This window comes from Pseudophryne corroboree, chromosome 2 (genome assembly GCF_028390025.1).
Source record: "Pseudophryne corroboree isolate aPseCor3 chromosome 2, aPseCor3.hap2, whole genome shotgun sequence".
NCBI classification, from domain to species: domain Eukaryota; kingdom Metazoa; phylum Chordata; class Amphibia; order Anura; family Myobatrachidae; genus Pseudophryne; species Pseudophryne corroboree.
In genome coordinates this window covers 462,854,435-462,877,332 of record NC_086445.1, presented here as the reverse complement: position 1 = coordinate 462,877,332, position 22,898 = coordinate 462,854,435, and the positions used below count along the sequence as shown (strand labels likewise).

The following is a 22,898-nucleotide window of genomic DNA, read 5'->3' as shown; positions in this document are numbered from 1 at the left end:
CCATTGTGTATAGAATAAATACCAAAATACATTCACCAATTATACATTTCCCAACTTAGAACATAAAATAAAGCATTTGATACAAATATATTACCAGCCGATTAATGGACTACCCTATGTCACAGTGACAGGTGTCCAATGAACTAACTGGTGTTAAAGGTATGCTAAGTAACATTAACTAAATCATAAAGTCATTGCAACTAGAAAGAACTATGGGGGTTATTCAGGCTTGTTAGCAAACCAAAAAAGCACACTAATGGACAAAATAAACCATGTTGCACTGCAGGTGGGGCAGATGTAACATGTGCAGAGAGATTTAGATTTGGGTTGGTTATATTGTTTCTGTGCAGGGTAAATACTGGCTGCTTTATTTTTACACTGCATTTTCATACCTCCCAACATGACCCTCTCCAGGAGGGACACAATGCTCTGCTTCTGCACTTTCCTCTTAATGTATGACTGCCGGCACCTGTGTTGAACAGGTTAATGGATAAGAAAGGTGTTTCACCACAGGTGATGGCAATCATACATTAAGAGGGAAGTCCAGCAGCAGAGCATTCTGTCCCTCCTGGAGAGGGTCTTGTTGGGGGGTATGCATTTTAGATTTCAGTTTGAACACACCTTACCCAAATCTAACTCTCTCTGCACATGTTACATCTGCCCCACCTGCAGTGCACATGGTTTTGCCCATTAGTGTACTTTTTTGGTTTGCTAACAAATGTGAATAAAGCCCTAAATCAGTACAAGAGTCAGATGAGTATTTTAGTATGCCAGACCTGCATGCAGCATTTTGAATATGGAAGTATTTAGTGATGGCAACAGCACTCCCCATTCACTTTAATGTTATGCTGACTATGTATGACCTGACTTTAGAATGCAGCATACTTACCTACCTGACCCTCTCCATGAGGGAGAAAATGCTCTGTTCCTGGACTTTCCTGGTAATGTATGATTGCCATCACCTGTGGTGAGCTAGTTAATTGATAAGAAAGGTGTTTCACCACAGGTGATGGCAATCATACATTACCAGGAAAGTCCAGGAACAGAGCATTTTCTCCCTCATGGAGAGGGTTAGGTAGGCAAGTATGGAATGCAGTGCTTTCCTTATAAGAAGATGCAGGCATTCTAAAAATCTCACACTGCACTATAATAAAACCGTGAAGCTGCCAGGTGGGTAGGTATGAATCAGTCATTAGTGACTAGTGTATTAAGAAAACAAAAAACGTCAACTACACTATTGATAGCTCCCTGCAATTATCATGTACAAGGCCATCTGTGGGATCACACACTATGGAAAGAATTCAATTAGCCGCAGTAATTGATCCCTCAGGGCGATTCAATTAACCCCAACTGCAGTTAACAGGGATTTCTGTTCGGGTCTGAGCAGACCCGAAAGAAATCCCTGATAGTCTGTTATTGGGTATTGCACACCTGTTAGCACATAGGTCTGGAAACTTATCCCGGATTCTATGTGTTAATGCCCGATAACAGGGTCATTTACATACCCTCCAACATGACCCGCCCCACTAGGTACAAAATGCTCTGGTTCTGGACTTCCCTCTTAATATATTATTGCCATCACCTGTGAAGAAACAGCTTTCTTATCATTTAACTAGTTCAACACAGGTGATGGAAATCATAAATTAAGAGGGAAGTTCAGAAACTGAGCAATTTGTACCTAGTGGGGCGGGTCCATACTTGCCTACCTGACCCTCTCCATGAGGGAGAAAATGCTCTGTTCCTGGACTTTCCTGGTAATGTATGATTGCCATTACCTGTGGTGAAACACCTTTCTTATCAATTAACTAGCTCACCACAGGTGATGGCAATCATACATTACCAGGAAAGTCCAGGAACAGAGCATTTTCTCCCTCATGGAGAGGGTCAGGTAGGCAAGTATGGGCGGGTCATGTTGGAGGGTCTGCATTTATCGGGCAAGAAAAAAGGGAGTTAAAGCCCAAGGCTTCCACTTTTATCACGCCCAGTAAATTACCGGATCTAATTGAATTCGTCACATATTAAGAAATCCCCTGAATTATTACCCACATTGTATATTTTTTCAACTGTATGTTGAGCTTTTACTATTTAGTGCTTAGTAAAGATTCAATGGATAAACAATAACCTGCAGAGTTTGTAATAAATCTGTGCACAAATACCACAGGTGTGCACACGTGCTTTCTACAGTGATGTGCTAAAGTGTTTTTCATCACCCCCCAATTACCTAATCTTGAGGATTGAAGTTGTATGTACCTACTTTAACATATCGCATACCTCCCAACATGACCCTCTCCAGGAGGGACACAATGCTCTGCTTCTGGCTTTCCTCTTAATCTATGATTGCCATCACCTGTGTTGAACAGGTTAGTGTAGGGGTGGGCAACAGGCGGCCCGCGGGCCGGATGCGGCCCGCGGATCGATCCTGCCTGGCCCGCTGTGCCCCACCAGAGTGCAATGACAAGTGGCCCGACATGCCGCTTGTCATTGCACTGCTCTCAGATGCGGCGCCGCTGAGGAAATCCCGGTCACGTCACAGGGTCAGCTGACCGGGTTTTCCTCTGTTATCATGCGCTAGGCGGCACTGGGGGCGGGCACTGCAGTGAGCAGGAGCGCGGCTGAGAAGCGGCGGCCAGTGAGGAGAGGAAGCGGCGGGCAGCGAGCGGGAGCAGGAGAGGCCACATCAGCAGTGACTCCAGCCGGCGGCAGCGCAGATCATCGGTCAGCGGGGATCGTCTGCCACTGTGACAAACAGGTAAACCCCCTGTCCAGCCAGCCCCTGGATCACTGCTTAAGCTGCCATATAGGTTTTGGGGTGGGGAGGGAGGGGAGTTAAAAACTGCAATATGGGTTTAGGGGAGGGGGGGAAAGGGGGGTAGGGACTGTCTGCCATAATGTGTAAAAACGGGGGCGCTGTCTGCCGTAATGTGTAAAAACGGGGGGCGCTGTCTGCCGTTATGTGTAAAAACGGGGGCGCTGTCTGCCGTAATGTGTAAAAACGGGGGCGCTGTCTGCCGTAATGTACAAAAATGGGGGCGCTGTCTGCCGTAATGTGTAAAAAGGGGACGCTGTCTGCCGTAATGTGTAAAAAGGGGACGCTGTCTGCCGTAATGTGTAATAACGGGGGCGTTGTCTGCCATAATGTACAAAAACGGGGGCGCTGTCTGCCGTAATGTGTAAAAAGGGAACGCTGTCTGCCGTAATGTGTAAAAACGGGGGCGCTGTCTGCCGTAATGTGTAAAACTGGGGGCGCTGTCTGCCGTAATGTGTAAAAACGGGGGCTCTGTCTGCCGTAATGTGTAAAAACGGGGGCGCTGTCTGCCGTAATGTGTAAAAACGGGGGCGCTGTCTGCCGTAATGTGTAAAAACGGGGGCGCTGTCTGTCGTAATGTGTAAAAATGGGGGCGCTGTCTGCTGTAATGTGTAAAAAGGTGACGCTGTCTGTCGTAATGCGTAGAAAGGGCACGCTGTCTGCCATAATGTGTAAAAAGGGGGACGCTGTCTGCCGTAATGTGTAAAAAGGGCACGCTGTCTGCCGTAATGTGTAAAAAGGATCTCTTTTTGAGTATTTTGTGTGTGGCCCTCGAATATTCGCTGGAAGTGTTAAGCGGCCCCCCAGCTGAAATAATTGCCCACCCCTGGGTTAGTGGATAAGAAAGATGTTTCAGCACAGGTGATGGCAATCATAAATTAAGAGGGAAGTCCAGGAGCAGAGCATTCTGTCCCTCCTGGAGAGGGTCATGTTGGGAGGTATGATATTGGGTTTCAGTCATCTCTACAATGTGAAATGCTGTTCACAGGATATGTAAAGTACAGTGAGCTGTGAAGACTATTTTCCTACTTGCCTGTTCATTAAAACACATGTATATTTTAATGAAACCTATTTCTAATACAATTAATCTTAAAGGCACGTTGTATGCCTTAAGATAGGTATACACCATTGATGTAGTGATGCAATGTAACAATACATTGTATCCATCGTACACACTGCACAATCTGCTGTGTTGCTACATGCTGCACGTAACTCCACCGTGGCAGTGAAATTGTCCCATTGAAAGTGAAGTTCAATGGGACGGCTCAATGAACGACTGCAATCCAATGTGACCATTCAATGAATGATGGCTGGGTACGTCAGATGTACACGCTATACAATGTGTACAATATTAATTTCTGATCCGCTTCGGAATGATATATCGGACGATACATCTTAAATTGTGTACCCAACTTTAGTTAAGTTTAAGAAATAATGCAGAAACACGTAACAAATATTGTGCAATACTGATGTAGATAATCATGTACCTTAAAAAAAACACTCGTTTCGTACCTTATAGACGCTTATAATAAGACGCTATAATCTTTTGGTTTCAATACATATTAAATACTCATATGATAACAATGTCCATTACCTAGAACACAACTCTTCTAATAGACCTGATATGAACTACTAGTGAGAAAAGTGCTGCCTGTCCCTAGTGCTTACTAGGGACTTCTTCAGATGATAACATAGCTATAATCATACCAAATCATTATCTGTCTTTGTTGGAGGTGGAATTGGTATAAAGTCTTAAGGCTTTTTTGCAAATGAGCCAAAACCAATATATCTGTGGGGCTATAAGGGAGGCGTTTGCAATGTTGCAGTGCAGAGGAATGTGGAAAGGCACTTTGTATAGTGGGATCCCGTACTGCTTCCCGTAGGCGCTGTACATAAAAGGAAAAAGCAGGATGCGGCAGACAAAAAATGTTACGATCACAAATGCACCGTTCACTTTGTGCAAGATAGAGTTTTGCAAATTCATCTGTAGGAAAAAAAGAAAATGGAAAAGAAAATCACCATTTTTATTGCTTTCACTTGAAATAAATTATGACTACCAATCAAACGGATGTCATATGCAGTCTTATAGTGACATTTTCAGATATTTCAGTAGTAAACAAAGGCAGACTTTCTGTAGGACTTTGTCAGTGTCTCACATTATATGTAATATTTTTTGGCCATGCCAACAACACTGTTTAATTGAACTGATATTTGAAGGAAGGTGTTGCGCATACTCTCTCTACAGCAGCTCAGTGATGAGTCCGGACTACAATTTGGTCATTTCAAAACCTTGATTAATATCTTTTTCAGCCATTAAGTTATATATTTGCTAGTAGTGCTTAGGATCATAGTCCTGTCACATGATACAATTTCAGTTGGACATCATCTCTAAAATACTCTAGTATAAAGAATTCATGATGGACCTCTACTATCTAGAATTAAACTACTACTAAAAAAATAGAATTTACACAGAAGTTGATAGAAATATCCCTCTATATTGTACAAAGTAGGCACAGGAGCCACTGATAAAAGATTTGTACATGTACGTTACTGAGACTTTTGCCCTGCATCAGCTGTTGGCGCCTTGTCACTATTTGTGTCTCCACTGTCAGAGTGTCCTCTTTGTCAACCTCTTCAGTCTGTTTTCTTTTAGAGATCATCCATCCCTTTGCTAAAACTTTCTTCTAATCAGATATTTCCATTAATACAGGCATCTAGCTCATTTGGTCAAAAACATGAACTCTTTTGTGTTTTTCTGTCCAGAGAACATTGTTCTAGAACACAGGTTCTCAAACTCGGTCCTCAGGACCCCACACAGTGCAGTTGCAGGTCTCCTGACAGAACCACAAGTGAAATAATTACCTCCACCTGTGGACCTTTTAAAATGTGTCAGTGAGTAATGAATTCACCTGTGCACCTGCTGGGTTACCTGCAAAACATGCACTGTGTGGGGTCCTGAGGACCGAGTTTGAGAACCTACCGGTATGTTCTAGAAGACTATCGGGACGATGTATTAAACCTTGCAAAGAGATCAAGAGGGGACCAACCAATCAGCTTCTACCTATCATTTGTCTATTCGTGTATAAAATGATAGGCAGAATTTGAATGGTTGCTATGGCAACTGCTTTGCTTGTCCTCTTTGGAAGACGATAGATCTCCCTCTATGTTTTACTTAGATACAAGGGGACAGATGTATTAACCTGGAGAAGGCATGAGGAAGTGGTAAACCAGTGATATGTATATGGCTGGAAATGTACTACGTATGCTTTGGAACAATGATTTTAGGCACATTAGTTTAAACATAAACATTCCTGCTTTAATGGTAAATCAATATAAGAAAATTTTAAATGTAAATAACTGAAAACGGACAAATACCTGCATTAAAACTTTGCCAAGTGATACAAACGGGGTGCTCATTTCTGCCACAAAGAGACAGCCGACAAAGAAATCTCCAATCTCTCCTCTAACATACTGCAAAATAGAAACAATCCCTTTAGAGCAGCATACTTACTCTAGAAGAATCCGAAGAGAGAAATGGTTGGTATGTTATGGCACATCAGGTTGGTACAGGTACTAGAATTAAATACAGGGGCAGATACAATTTGCCACTGGCTGTACGTCAGGTGCGAGCATAAATTATCACTAAGTGCTTTCTCAGTACTGCTCACAGGTTCCTAACTGCATAGCTCTGGGCACTTGAGCAGGGAGAAGTAATCGCCTGACTCAACCCATGAATAATTAAATCTTCCCACAGAGTAACTTTAACATGGGGACTACAATTCCAGCGTGCGTTCAGGTCGGAATGACCCCCATTGTCTCATCTGGATAAACGACAGTCTGCTCAGGAATTCATTTTCATATTAATCAAGAGATCATTACACGTCATGTACTTATGTTGTAAGTTTTCTTAATTCAATGTTACTCTTGGTGAAAATATTAATATTTTTTTTTATTGTTAATGCTTAATTGACTATTTAACACCATGATTGTGCTTCTATTCTTGATAAAAAATGTATTAACTGTTCTTTTATGTATAATCAAAGCAAACTAAAAATTGCATATTATTTGTTCTGATTTAGTCATTTACATTATGTTGTTAAATATATGATAAAAACAGTCAATCAAAAAATCTGTTGTAGTATGTTATTGCAAACAAACAATTGTATTTACTTAAGCAAGTCAGGGATATAGAACGGACTAAATTACAGAAGTGCTAAACATATGGGCCTCCAGATGTTGTGGAACTAACATCCCAGCATGCCGTGTCACAGTTTTAGCATTCCCTAATTGCTGGGATGTGTGGTTCCACAACAACTGAAGCTCCTCATATTGAGCAAATGATGTATTATTTTTAGAGTGAATTCCTGTCTTCGTATTTTGGAAAATGTAAAGCGCCATAGTTCATTATGTACACAGGAAAACATTTTTAGGTGTAATCCACTCTAATCGGGTTAGAAGACTCTCTTACCAGTGAAATCGGCACGAGGATGGTCAGGATGACTATGTGGTGAACTAGCATAAGAAAGTCTTTTTGCAGCAAGCGGTTCATTGCAGCAGAAAAATGATCTTTCCCATTAACGATTCTTTTTTCTTGACACTTGTACCAGTGACGAATATACATAGCATACGTGTCATACACCATATACGGGATTAAGAACCAAACATATGACGTAGCCAACCAATGCCTGGGGAGAGATATACAGTATTACTATCTCCTCATTCTAAGATGTACAATACAATGAGATATGAAGTCCAATTATTAATATATAATGAAATTCTGACCAACCTTTAGGTAAACCAATAATATGCAAGCTAACAGAGATCCATAACCGCTACATGAAGATAGGAGCATTGCTGTCTCTGAAAGTAATGTTTAATTTAGCTGGCCATACACTAGGACGATATTGTGTACAAATGTACGATTTTGACACATCGTTCGATGCATCATGTGCACATCGTACATGTTTAGGGTACGATCCCGATGCAATGTGCGTTCCAGTGGGTCGAATGTCCATCCTCTGATACGTGCAGCCCAAATTATCTGTCGTAATCATATGCATATAGGGCCTAATTCAGATCTGATCGGAAATGTGCTAAATTTAGCACATCTATGATCATTTTCTCCCAGCACAGGGCTAGTCCGCCCCGCATGTTACCCTGCCGCACTGGTGCAAAAGCATTGCACGGCGCTGATGCTTTTGCACCCTGCGAGTAGCTCCCTGTCTGCGCAGCTCCTGCGGGACGTCACGCAGCCGCCGCAGCCTGCCTCCCCAGTGGTCCAGACACGCCTGCGTTGTCTGGACCGCGCCCTTGGCATGCCCCTTCCCACCCCGCAACTGCCTCTGCCTGTCATTCAGCATCTCACTGGGTTCCCGGGGTGCGTGTGCACTCCACAAAAAAATTCAGACCGAGATCGCTACCACTGCAGCGATGCAGTCTGAATTACCCCCATTGTACCATGTTTAATGCGGGTGGTATTCATGTGACCGACGGTCACATGACCTCCTCCAGCATCCCGAACCCCACTATCCCGATGGTCGGCATGCCGACCAACAGGGACTATTTCCACTCGTCAACAGGGACTATTTCCACTCGTGGGTGTCCACGACACCCATAGAGTGGGAATAGAACCCGTGGCGACCGTAGGTCGCCACCGAGCCCGCAGCGTGGCGAGCCCGCAAGGGGCTTGCTGCACTCGCCCCTCCCCGCCGGGATCCTGGCGTCGGTATGCTGCCGGGATCCCGGCGTCGGTAAGCTGACCGGCGGTCAGGAGACCGCCGGTCAGCCATACTACACCCGTTTAATGCACATACGATGCATCGTTCAATGGAACATTCGATCAGCGTCATTTTGAGTGGCATTTTTTTCAAGGTGATCACGTGCTTTTTGAGAGGCATACGATCGCTCGCTAGATCGTATGCACATAGTGTGTCCAAAAACCCCAAATCGTGTGTCCATAGCTTCCAGGGGGATTGAAGGGAAATCGTGACAGGAATTGTAGGATGCTAGTGCATGGCCAGCATTAGAGTTGGACGTACACTAATTTTGTGTACCAAAAATGCATCAATATGTATTTTTCTGTGCAGATTTAGTGCACAAGGTGATGCAAGTAGTGTGAGGACATGATTACAAGTGGCTTACGAGTTGAGGGTATCATGGGGCACTCATGACATATGTGTATGTGTGTGTGTGTGTGTGTGTGTGTGTGTGTGTGTGTGTGTGTGTGTGTGTGTAGAGATTGCAGGGTGGGGGTGCATGCAAGAGGGGTGAATTCCATAGAGGTTTCGAGAAGGGGGCTCCCGTGAGGGTGACAGCATTCAGCACCAGGGACGTGCGGTGAGCTAAATGGGTCAGGAGGCACTGACTAACCCCAGAGCCAGATTTACATGCAATATATGAGCCAAAGGGTACATCTGGGCATTATACACAGGTGCAGCAGTATAAACTCCTGGAAATCTGGTGAGTTTTGATTAGAGATGTGTGGAAAGAATACACAGGGGAGGCACTGCCTCACCTGCCATAGACTTTTTACTCCAGAGTTTGGGCTATAAAAATTATTAGAATAATGCAAAGAAGATATTTCAAACAAATTATCATTATTTTTCATATATTTTATTCAGTCAAAACTCTGGTTTAAACGTAAGTATGACAGGAAAGGCTCTGCCTCACCCCACCGCACGTCACTGTTCAGCACTGGCTAATGGTAAAATGAGGCTTTGTCTAGAAATCAGCCAGTGAGAGCTGTGAGGGTAAGTAGGGGATAGGGCCTCTCTGCAGCTTTTTACTAAGCCTGCACTAGATGGAGAAGCGTTATTTAACAGATGTTTTGTTGGCTTAGCAAAGGGGATTTGATAGGGAATAAGTTGGTGTAAGAAGGCTTTTAGGGTATGAAAGTGCACTGAAGGGTTAAGGAAAAAGTGTTATGGTATGGAGTGGAGCCAGGGGGAGTTGAGTGTAGTATTGGCATTTGTAATTTATTTTTACTTTTATATTAACAAGGTACCTGGTATCAGTGTGAACTGGGATATCTATCCGGCAATCAAGGGAGATTTCTCTTATTAAATTGTTATCTATATCCATCCAGAACTTGATGTTTTTCAGGAATGCCAGCACACAATTGATGTAAACAGGTAAGGGGGGTACACACCTAGAGACGTGTGCTGAGCGATCTATCACAGACCGCTCAACACACATCTCTCCGCTCGCTCAGCACACAGCGCGATGTGTGCTAAGCAAGGGGGGGGCGCTCACTTTACACAGCGCTGAAGTGGGCGACCTGCTAGATTGAACCTGCATGCACGCTCAGTCTAGCACCGGCGATAGACCCGCGCATCACTATCACTGGGGGGCATACGCAGATTGCTTAGATTTTAAGCACAGATCTCTCTGTGTGTACCCCCCTGTAGTTTCATATTATCTGTGGAGCAGTGGGAGTCCTTATCCCCTTGTCACGTATCCTGATCAGGATATTTTTTTTATGTTCTTTTTGTATTTTATTGCAGACTTTCATTTTTAAGGCGTGAATAATGTTACTTGGTACTCTAATTGGCAGGACCTGGAATATAAATAGAACTCTTGGTAAAGTATCAGTTTATATTACATTGATTTTATTTTAAATTTTGGTTGACTTGGGATTTTTTGTGTATTGGATTTTGCAATTTGGATATTTAATTAAGGCAAAATCAAATGTAAGATTGAAACCTGTTCAAAATCGAATATCGCTAAAACATCAATACTTTTACATAAAACGAATATAGAATCCCCTGTTCAATAGAACAGGAAATGAGGTGAGGGGTTTGATTACACTAAGGGGGAATTCAATTAGCAATAACAACACGGCTTATAGCAGATTTGCGCGCTCCCACGATTTGATCATTCTTGCCATCAAACAAAAAAGAAGTATAGGAGAAAATGGGGAAATCTACCTGTACCCCCCAAAAACGCCAAACTAAGATAGGAGAACAGTACAGAAGTCTATTAGTGGTTATAAGAGAAAAAGGTTTGTGGTACTTAAATTGGGTCAAATGGCTGTTATATGCATTTTTTTTTAAAGTAAACAAAAATGATAGAAAGCAAGCATTTCCAGCAAAATAAGTGCTCAAATTAAATTGTTGTTATATAAAAATGGGTATAAGTAAATATTTGGTGCCTTTTAAGCCACTTTCAAAAATCTTCCAAAAAAACCCATATTACTTGCAAGCCTGAAAACACTTGTCCCACTGATAAAGCACCCCAATATACTGGTCCTATACCTTGTACCCCAATTTTCAGAATTTTGCATTTTTTGACCCCAAAAATGACATGTAATTATTAGACAATTAAAAATAATTCTAAGTCCCTTATTAGTCATTCAGGGGGGTATCCCAGGGGTTCTGAACAAATCCTGATATTTTTACCTTAAAATAAGGATTTTCCCCAAGCTTATCTCCTACTCAGAGGTTGTGACTTGAAATTCATGGTAAATCCTATGAAGAATTATCACCTTTAATTTACTGAGGACAACTGAATAGGGGTTTTATCGCGGGTCACGATAAAATCTCAGTTTTTACGGCGAAAACTGCATTTCGTGGCTAACTGAATTCCCCCTTGATAGCTAGAGCTATTTTATATTGTGCACTTATAGTTATTACCGCTGGTCCTGATCATGTTAGCCAACAAAGTATAGTTTCTATTGACATGTAGGTATTGGTTGAAAGCCGTTTAAAACGATCTACAGTACCAAACAATGGATTCCTCTTTCCTTTGATGAAACTGCGGTTTTGCACAGCGGAGAAATGAAAAGGGGATTTAGCATGACAATGGATTTTTTTCACTGCCACCATCACAAACAAAAAACACAGCACATGAAGGGCCGCTGACAGGGTCGGCTCCAGGCACGTACCTTAGGAGCGGCCACACTGGGCGCAGACTCCTATGGGCGGCCGGTAGCCGGCCGCAATTTTAAATCAGGCGCTGGCCCGTCAGCCAATCAGAGCTCGCGGTCCACGGCAGCTGCTGCCGGACTGCGAACTTTGACTGGCTGAAGGACCGGCGGCTGATTTCAGACAGGGGGCTTCCAGAGACGGGACTGAGGGGCAGGAGAGGCACACGCTGCGCTCTCTTCCCCTCAAACAGAAGCAGTGGCGAAGGAAAGCAGTGTGAGCAGCAGGAGAGGCCCGTGGCGGTGAGCAGCACTACAGGGGACATGTGTATCTGGCACTGGGGGGGGGGCACGTGTATCTGGCACTGTAGGGTCACATGTAGCTGGCACTGTGGGGGGCACGTGTAGCTGGCACTGTGGGGGTCACGTGTAGCTGGCACTGTAGGGGGTACGTGTAGCTGGCACTGTGGGGGGGGGGCACGTGTAGCTGGCACTGTGAGGGGCACGTGTAGCTGGCACTGTGAGGGGCACGTGTAGCTGGCACTGTGAGGGGCACGTGTAGCTGGCACTGTGGGGGTCACGTGTAGCTGGCACTGTGGGGGTCACGTGTAGCTGGCACTGTAGGGGGTACGTGTAGCTGGCACTGTGGGGGGCACGTGTAGCTGGCACTGTGGGGGGGCACGTGTAGCTGGCACTGTGAGGGGCACGTGTAGCTGGCACTGTGGGGGCATACTATGTGTATCTGACAATGTGGGGGCATATTATGTGTATCTGACACTGCTGGGGGCATATCATGTGTATCTGGCACTGTGGGGGCATATCATGGGTATCTGGCACTGTGGGGGCATATCATGGGTATCTGGCACTGTGGGGGCATATCATGGGTATCTGGCACTGTTGGGGCATATCATGTTTATCTGGCACTGGCTCTGCTGAGGCATATGTGTATCTGGCACTGCTGGGGGCATATGTGTTTCTAGCACCGCACTACTGGGGGTGTATGTGTATTTGGCACTGCACTACTGGGGTCATTATGTATATCTCACACTATACTGGAGACATTGGTGGTCATTCAGAGTTGATCGCTTGCTAGTAGTTTTTAGCAGCCGTGCAAACGCTATGCCGCCGCCCACTAGGAGTGTATTTTACCTTAGCAGAAGTGTGAACAAAAGGATCGCAGAGCGGCTACAAAGTTTTTTTGTGCAGTTTCTGAGTAGCTGTAAACCTACTCAGCACTTGCGATCACTTCATACTAATCAGATTTGACGTCACAAACACGCCCTGTGTTCGCCCAGCCACGCCTGCGTTTTTCTTGGCACGCCTGCGTTTTTCCGAACACTCCCTGAAAGCGGTCAGTTGACACCTAGAAACTCCCACTTCCTGTCAATCACTCTGCGCTCAGCAGTGTGACTGAAAAGCTTCGCTAGACCCTGTGTGAAACTACATAGTTTGTTGTAATAGAACGCAGTGCGTGCGCATTGCGCCGCATGCGCAGAAGTGCCATTTTTTTTGCCTCATCGCTGCACATCGAACGAATGGAGCTAGCGATCAACTTGGAATGACCACCCTTATGTGTAAGGAACACTACTGTGGGCGTTATGTAAAAGGCTGCTAATTGTGTGTGTAGAGGGGGTGTGAAAATATATTTATTTATAGTTTGACAATATAAAGTTGCGAGACCACGCCCACTTTTCCAGGAGCGGGGAAGGGGGGCTTCAAAATGTTCTTGCTCAAGGTGCTAGAAGGCTTGGACCCAGCCCTGGCTGCTGAGATTCAATACTATTAAATGATCACTGTTAGCAATTACCAGAGCAAACATCAGAGGGGAGATTAGGTGATGAACAAATTTTTTTAAAACAAATTTTCTACATAATGAAATTCACAACGACATGTGTAGTGAAAGTAGGGTGCCAGGCTTCAACAAATTGGCATGCCGTCTAGCTAATACTTATTTTGGTTGTATATATGCAGACTTTGGCTTCATATAATAGCCTACGTAATACAGGCACGGGCGCAGTTCTAGTGAGTAAGGCCGGGTTTGTAAAGCAACAATAATTTATAAAGTGAAACCAGGTTGGATATTTGCGGCTTTGCCTTTTAAATTATTGCCGCTTTAAACATATTGACTAACTCAAAGGAATTGCGCCCGTGCCTGTATCTTGAAGGATTACATAAGGCCCTTTGTCTCTCGTATGCATGCAAATGCAGGTGACATGGAGCTTAGTCCCTGCCTTACCGGCAGGAGAGTGGAAGCATCAAGACTTAGCAGCAGGATCAGTGCTCTTAGGAGAGGGCAATTACAGCTGCCCTGGTTTGGCGGGATAAACCCCCCAGTACTTGTTCCTTGAGAGTCTAATTACTTACAGTGTGGTGCATTTCAAAATAAAAAATAAGAATTTACTCACCGGTAATTCTATTTCTCGTAGTCCGTAGTGGATGCTGGGTACTCCGTAAGGACCATGGGGAATAGACGGGCTCCGCAGGAGACTGGGCACTCTTAAAAGAAAGATTAGGTACTATATCTGGTGTGCACTGGCTCCTCCCTCTATGCCCCTCCTCCAGACCTCAGTTAGGGAAACTGTGCCCGGAAGAGCTGACATTACTAGGAAAGGATTTGGAATCCAGGGTAAGACTCATACCAGCCACACCAATCACACCGTACAACTTGTGATAACTATACCCAGTTAACAGTATGAACAACAACTGAGCCTCATTCAACAGATGGCTCATAACAACAACCCTATAGTTAAGCAATAACTATATACATGTATTGCAGAAAGTCCGCACTTGGGACGGGCTCCCAGCATCCACTACGGACTATGAGAAATAGAATTACCGGTGAGTAAATTCTTATTTTCTCTGACGTCCTAGTGGATGCTGGGTACTCCGTAAGGACCATGGGGATTATACCAAAGCTCCCAAACGGGCGGGAGAGTGCGGATGACTCTGCAGCACCGAATGAGCAAACTCAAGGTCCTCCTCAGCCAGGGTATCAAACTTGTAGAATTTTGCAAACGTGTTTGATCCCGACCAAGTAGCAGCTCGGCAAAGTTGTAAAGCCGAGACCCCTCGGGCAGCCGCCCAAGAAGAGCCCACCTTCCTCGTGAAATGGGCTTTTACAGATTTAGGATGCGGCAGTCCAGCAGCAGAATGTGCAAGTTGAATCGTGCTACAGATCCAGCGAGCAATAGTCTGCTTTGAAGCAGGAGCACCCAGCTTGTTGGGTGCATGCAGGATAAACAGCGAGTCAGTTTTCCTAACTCTAGCCGTCCTGGAAACATAGATTTTCAGGGCCCGGACTACGTCCAGCAACTTGGAATCCTCCAAGTCCCGAGTAGCCGCAGGCACCACAATAGGTTGGTTCAAATGAAACGCTGATACCACCTTAGGGAGAAATTGGGGACGAGTCCTCAATTCTGCCCTGTCCATATGGAAAATCAGATATGGGCTTTTACAGGACAAAGCCGCCAATTCTGACACACGCCTAGCTGAGGCCAAGGCCAACAGCATGACTACCTTCCACGTGAGATACTTCAACTCCACGGTCTGAAGTGGCTCAAACCAATGTGATTTTAGGAAATCCAACACAACGTTGAGATCCCAAGGTGCCACTGGAGGCACAAAAGGGGGCTGAATACGCAGCACTCCCTTAACAAACCTCTGAACTTCAGGCAGTGACGCCAGTTCTTTTTGAAAGAAAATAGACAGGGCCGAAATCTGGACTTTAATGGATCCCAATTTTAGGCCCATAGTTACTCCGGACTGTAGGAAGTGCAGAAATCGACCCAGCTGAAATTCCTCTGTTGAGCCCTTCCTGGCCTCACACCAAGCAACATATTTTCGCCATATGCGGTGATAATGTTTTGCTGTCACATCTTTCCTAGCTTTAATCAGCGTAGGAATGACTTCATCCGGAATGCCCTTTTCCATTAGGATCCGGCGTTCAACCGCCATGCCGTCAAACGCAGCCGCGGTAAGTCTTGGAACAGACAGTGCCCCTGCTGTAGCAGGTCCTGTCGGAGTGGCAGAGGCCAAGGGTCCTCTGAGATCATTTCTTGTAGTTCCGGGTACCAAGTTCTTCTTGGCCAATCCGGAACGATGAGTATAGTTCTTACTCCTCTCTTTCTTATTATCCTCAGTACCTTTGGTATGAGAGGAAGAGGAGGGAACACATAAACCGACTGGTACACCCGCGGTGTCACTAGAGCGTCCACAGCTATCGCCTGAGGGTCCTTTGACCTGGCGCAATATCTTTTTAGATTTTTGTTGAGGCGGGACGCCATCATGTCCACCTGTGGCCTTTCCCAATGATTTACAATCCCCTTGAAGACTTCTGGATGAAGTCCCCACTCTCCCGGGTGTAGGTCGTGCCTGCTGAGGAAGTCTGCTTCCCAGTTGTCCACTCCCGGAATGAACACTGCTGACAGTGCTAGCACGTGATTCTCCGCCCATCGAAGAATACTTGTGGCTTCTGCCATCGCCATCCTGCTTCTTGTGCCGCACTGTCGGTTTACATGGGCGACCGCCGTGATGTTGTCTGACTGAATCAGCACCGGCTGGTTTTGAAGCAGGGTTACTGCTTGACTCGGGGCATTGTAAATGGCCCTTAGTTCCAGAATATTTATGTGTAGGGAAGTCTCCTGACTCGACCACTGTCCTTGGAAGTTTCTTCCCTGAGTGACTGCCCCCCAACCTCGGAGGCTTGCATCCGTGGTCACCAGGACCCAGTCCTGAATGCCGAATCTGCGGCCCTCGAGAAGATGAGCACTCTGCAGCCACCACAGCAGAGACACCCTGGCCCTCGGGGACAGGGTGATCAACCGATGCATCTGAAGATGCGATCCGGACCACTTGTCTAACAGATCCCACTGAAAGATCCTTGCATGGAACCTGCCGAAGGGAATTGCTTCGTAAGAAGCTACCATCTTTCCCAGGACTCGCGTGCAGTGATGCACCGACACCTGTTTTGGTTTCAGGAGGTCCCTGACCAGAGATGACAATTCCTGGGCCTTCTCCTCGGGGAGAAACACCTTCTTCTGTTCTGTGTCCAGAATCATGCCCAAGAACAGCAGACGCGTCGTAGGAATCAGCTGCGACTTTGGGATATTCAGAATCCAGCCGTGCTGTTGTAGCACTTCCCGAGAAAGTGCTACTCCGACTAACAACTGCTCCTTGGACCTCGCCTTTATAAGGAGATCGTCCAAGTATGGGATAATTATAACTCCCTTCTTTCGAAGGAGTATCATAATTTCGGCCATTACCTTGGTAAATACCCTCGGTGCCGTGGATAGACCAAACGGCAACGTCTGGAATTGGTAATGACAGTCCTGTACCACAAACCTGAGGTACTCCTGGTGAGGGGGGTAAATGGGGACATGTAGGTAAGCATCCTTGATGTCCAGTGACACCATAAAATCCCCCTCTTCCAGGCTTGCAATAACCGCCCTGAGCGATTCCATTTTGAACTTTAACTTCCTTATATAAGTGTTCAAGGATTTCAAATTTAGAATGGGTCTCACCGAACCGTCTGGTTTCGGTACCACAAACATTGTGGAATAGTAACCCCGTCCCTGTTGAAGGAGGGGAACTTTGATTATCACCTGCTGAAGGTACAGCTTGTGAATTGCCGCCAGTACTACCTCCCTTTCCTTGGGAGCAGCTGGCAAGGCTGATTTGAGGTAACGGCGAGGGGGAGACGCCTCGAACTCCAGCTTGTATCCCTGAGATACCACTTGTAGAACCCAGAGATCCACCTGTGAGCGAACCCACTGGTCGCTGAAGTTCCGGAGACGCGCCCCCACCGCACCTGGCTCCACCTGTGGAGCCCCAGCGTCATGCGGTGGACTTAGTGGAAGCAGGGGAGGATTTTTGTTCCTGGGAACTGGCTGTCTGGTGCAGCTTTTTCCCTCTACCCTTGCCTCTGGGCAGAAAGGACGCGCCTCTGACCCGCTTGCCTTTCTGAGGCCGAAAGGACTGTACTTGATAATACGGTGCTTTCTTAGGCTGTGAGGGAACCTGAGGTAAAAAAGTCGACTTCCCAGCTGTTGCTGTGGATACGAGGTCCGAGAGACCGTCCCCAAACAATTCCTCACCCTTATAAGGCAAAACCTCCATGTGCCTTTTAGAATCAGCATCACCTGTCCATTGCCGAGTCCATAATACTCTCCTGGCAGAAATGGACATTGCATTAATTCTAGATGCCAGCCGGCAAATGTCCCTCTGTGCATCCCTCATATATAAGACGACGTCTTTAATTTGCTCTATGGTTAGCAAAATAGTATCCCTGTCAAGGGAATCAATGTTATCTGACAGGGAATCAGACCAAGCAGCTGCAGCACTACACATCCATGCCGAAGCAATTGCAGGTCTCAGTATAGTACCTGAGTGTGTATATACAGATTTCAGGATAGCCTCCTGCTTTCTATCTGCAGGCTCCTTTAAGGCGGCCGTATCCTGAGACGGCAGTGCCACCTTTTTTGATAAGCGTGTGAGCGTCTTGTCCACCCTAGGGGATGTTTCCCAACATAGCCTGTCCGTTGGCGGGAAAGGGTACGCCATCAGTAACCTCTTAGAAATCACTAATTTCTTATCTGGGGAACACCACGCTTCTTCACACAATTCATTTAACGTATCAGATGGGGGAAAAGTCACAGGCTGCTTTTTCTCCCCAAACATAATACCCTTTTTAGTGGTAACCGGGTTAATGTCAGAAATGTGCAACACATTTTTCATTGCCGTAATCATGCATCGGATGGCCCTTGTGGACTGTACATTTGTCTCATCCTCGTCTACACTGGAGTCAGACTCCGTGTCGACATCTGTGTCTGCCATCTGAGGTAGCGGGCGTTTTTGAGCCCCTGATGGCCTCTGAGATGCCTGGGCAGGCACGGGCTGAGATGCCGGCTGTCCCAAAGCTGCGTCATCGAACCTTTTATGCAAGGAGTTGACACTGTCGGTTAATACCTTCCACATATCCATCCACTCTGGTGTCGGCCCCGCAGGGGGCGACATCACACTTATCGGCACCTGCTCCGCCTCCACGTAAGCGTCCTCCTCAAACATGTCGACACAGCCGTACCGACACACCGCACACACACACAGGGAATGCTCTGACTGAGGACAGGACCCCACAAAGTCCTTTGGGGAGACAGAGAGGGAGTATGCCAGCACACACCAGAGCGCTATATAACAGAGGGATTTACACTAACAGAAAGTGAATTTTCCCCCAATAGCTGCTTATATCACCTTTTGCGCCTAAATTTATGTGCCCCCCCTCTCTTTTTTACCCTTCTCATAGTGTATACTGCAGGGGAGAGCCTGGGGAGCGTCCTTCCAGCGGAGCTGTGAAGAGAAAATGGCGCTGGCTGTGCTGAGGAAGATAGCCCCGCCCCTTCAGCGGCGGGCTTCTCCCGCTTTTTTAATAATATTTATGGCGGGGGATTAGGCACATATACAGTTTACAACTGTATTATGTGCATTTTGCCAAAAAGGTATACATATTGCAGTCTTCAATAAGGTATACACAGCTGCAGTGCTGTGCGCTACCTTATTGAAGACCGGAGTCTTCAGCCGCCGATTTTCTCCTGGTTCTTCCGTCTTCTGGCTCTGCAAGGGGGACGGCGGCGCGGCTCCGGGAACGGACGATCGAGGTCGGGCCCTGTGTTCGATCCCTCTGGAGCTAATGGTGTCCAGTAGCCTTAGAAGCACAAGCTAGCTGCAAGCAGGTAGGTTTGCTTCTCTCCCCTCAGTCCCTCGTAGCAGTGAGTCTGTTGCCAGCAGATCTCACTGAAAATAAAAAACTTAACAAATACTTTCTTTTCTAGTAAGCTCAGGAGAGCCCACTAGGTGCATTCAGCTCTGGCCGGGCACAGATTCTAAAGGAGGTCTGGAGGAGGGGCATAGAGGGAGGAGCCAGTGCACACCAGATATTGTACCTAATCTTTCTTTTAAGAGTGGCCAGTCTCCTGCGGAGCCCGTCTATTCCCCATGGTCCTTACAGAGTACCCAGCATCCACTAGGACGTCAGAGAAAAGCATTTTGGTTCATCTAGTCTAGGTGACTGTGCTCACCAAGGGTAATGGGTGTAACTGATTGGTGGAGGCTATAAACTTCTTACCAAATGGCATGGTAAGAGAGAGAGACATAACTCTGGTGGACTACCATAGTGACAGAGATGTAAGGGAGGCTTATTATATGTGGAATAACACAAACTCAGCTACCTACACTTATCCAGTTCAGTTTTCTTTATTTTTTTAACTTAAATATGTCAAAATGACGTATAGGTAAAGTATTTTTACCATTATTCAGACAAAAACATGGTTTTAATTATTTATTTTAATTGCACAGTGAGCTGTGTGAGGGAAACGTTTTGTCTCAATAAAATATACAGTAAAATGTAGCAGGATCTTCTCCATTCCTGAGTGAGAGCAGAAATCTCCCTCCAGAAGCGGAGTGGTCATGTGTCTGGATATCCTTCCTGTCCGTCCATTTATTTTATTATAGAATCTTGACCTGCAAAATGACGTCTCCCTTCTGCACCGCTCTACTGAACAAGATGTATTTGTGGTACGTAGCAGCTCTAGATAAATAATGTCCCTTGTTGGCTCCTACCCTTGAATCCTTCCCCTACATCACAAAACTGAATAAACACACGATTCAATTTCATATTTTTACAATATTTTAATAAAATGTCTCTGGAATTGCTGGATCACACAATATGACCAAGCATGAACTTGAACCTGCCCCTGCACGCTGGAACCTGTACTTTTTGAGGTAAGAACGTGTTAGCAAGCAGGATGATGTGGATAATCACGTCACCACACCCTTTAGGGACGCAGTTTGACTGCTTGGATATGTAACAGGAGAGAGTTGTTAATGAGCATCATATAATATAAAGGCAGAGGAAGTATTGAGTAGGGAATTGAAACACACACTAGCTAATTATTTCCATTGTACATACTGCTATGTATATCTTACTACCATAATCCCTCTAAACCTAGAAAGTCATTATGTAATCATAATCATTTCTAAGACAATTTATATTCCATTTTACACATCCTACATTATTAGGCTTGGTGCAGGAAATCATTTGGAGCAGGAGTTGAAATGCATTGCCTATATATGGCAGTATGTGGGTAATTCAGATCTGATCGCTGGGTCGTCGCCTGCAGGGGGAGTGTATTTTTGCTGTGCAAGTGTCCGATCACATGTGTAGCAGAGCTGTACAAACAAATCTTGTGCAGTCTCTGCGCAGCCCAGGACTTACTCTTCCTGTGCGATGGAAACCTGCTGATCGGGGCCGGAGCCGATGTCAGACACCCTCCCTGAAAACGCTTGAGCCCGCCTGCGTTTTTTCGTACACTCCCTGAAAACGGTCAGTTGCCACCCACAAACGGCCTCTTCCTGTCAATTTCTTTGTGAACGTCCTTGCGAATGGATAATTTGCACCATCCTGTCGTTGAGCGGCGAAGCCCGTTGTAGCTGTCTGACGCGTCTGCACATAGCGGTGCATACGCATGTGCAGTTTGGACCTGATCGCCCGCTGTGCGAAAACGCACAGCAGCGATCAGATCTGAATCAGGCCCCATAACACAGCACATGAAGCATGATGGAGTTTGCCTCAGATGTTGATTTGTGGTTGGGTATGAGTATGAATTCCCCCCAAAATAATTTCTGGCGAAGGAAGTAAATTGCTGTTGCTACAGCGTTTAAGCACCGGCAACGCCAGCCCGGCCAGCTGAATGCGGATTCACGCAAAAGTACTCACTGTCCTAAGCAATGCGACTGCCATGCTAATTCGACAGGGCGAATGCTTTTTCCACAACTGATTTTCCTCATAATCTCCTGAAGTGAATATCCTTATTACTGCACATACTGAAGGGATGAATGGTGGTTTTTCGAGAATGCTAATCAGAAAAAGCCTAGACATAAGCATTATATGACTGAGGATGGAATCTCTTTGGACAGGTGCCATATAGTAAGGTGCGGTCTTTTAATAACAATGCTGCATCATAATGTCTTTATCTCTCTGCTGCACTGAGTTTTCAGTAAGCCATATGAAGGTAGCAGTCCACTGTGGATGGAGTGACCATACTAGAGTATTAAAAATACTATTTTTTGCTAATGCAATGTATCATGTACGGTATGGGATCCTGGCTGTCGGGATGCTAGCGGTCACATGACAGACACTGGCATCCCGACACTGAGAATGCTAAAAGGGGTCAGGGTAATTTTTTTGCTCCTCCCCGGTCCCCTACCTGAACCCATCTGGGGTGGCGGCTATGGCTAAGACTCTGGGGGTGGCGGCTAGGGCTTAGACTCCGGGGTTGGTAGCTACAGCTAACAGCCCTCCCCCTCCCTTCAGTGCCTAACTTTAACACCCCCCCCCCTCCCCCCCGTGTCCCTAAACTCTAACAGCGACCCTGATACTTACCTTTGGTATGTAGGCAGTTAGTGTTCCGGCGCTGGGATTCTGAGTGGTGCCGGGATGCTAAACTCATCCCATGTTCAGTTATATTTCATCTTTGCATATGTTTATATTTTAATGTTTCATTATTTTTCCTTTAGCCATTGTTGGCAATCTATGATGCATTTTTCCTATAAGGACAAGGCAGTAAGACCTCACCAATAATAAACGCCTATCCGCAAGTCTCAAAAGCTATATGCTATGCATGAAAGGGTCTTTCTGGACATTTTGTCATAATTACGCATGAGTCTATATGTTGGGAAGTTTACAGACGAGAGTAGTCCCATTTACTTTTATTTTTACTTTTATTTTGATCTTATAGGGGTTGATACCTTTTATATCAATAAGCGAAAAGTGTGGAACCCACGGGAACCAGGGAGCTTCTGTCATTTTATAGAATGTACTTGATAAATGCTATCTCAAACCTGATTGGTTGCTATAGACAACTTCACCACTGGTACACTTTTCCATTCTTTTTACTGATTGATATATCAACCCCATAATTTCATACAAGATAATATGATGTGAATTCATTAAGAGTATGATTTCCAACTATTGTATATCCGGTATACAGGATGCAATGAATTAATATGCAAGTTTCAGGTCTACATTTTTTACAACAAGGCAAGGAATGTAGATTGCCAGATGACCACTGATCCCTATAACTTTTCATTATCCATTTAAGTGTCATTATCCTTTGATTATCCAAGTGTCAGTCATTATCATTTCATTATCCATTTAAGTGTCAGTCAAAGGTTTAGTGGGGA

General features: G+C 45.4%; 1 protein-coding gene across 1 annotated transcript in view; it reads right to left on the bottom strand.

The window, feature by feature from the left end:
* Positions 1–1,881: 1,881 nt before the first annotated feature.
* Positions 1,882–22,898, bottom strand: part of TLCD3A (TLC domain containing 3A) — an 88,191-nt gene continuing 67,174 nt past the window's right edge. Inside the window, exons 3-5 of the mRNA XM_063953768.1 lie at positions 7,275–7,491; positions 6,182–6,277; positions 1,882–4,790 (exon numbers count right to left, since the gene is read on the bottom strand). Of these exons, the coding sequence (XP_063809838.1) occupies positions 4,521–4,790; positions 6,182–6,277; positions 7,275–7,491 (583 nt within the window). The 3' untranslated portion in view covers positions 1,882–4,520. The remainder of the gene's footprint in view (positions 4,791–6,181; positions 6,278–7,274; positions 7,492–22,898) is intronic.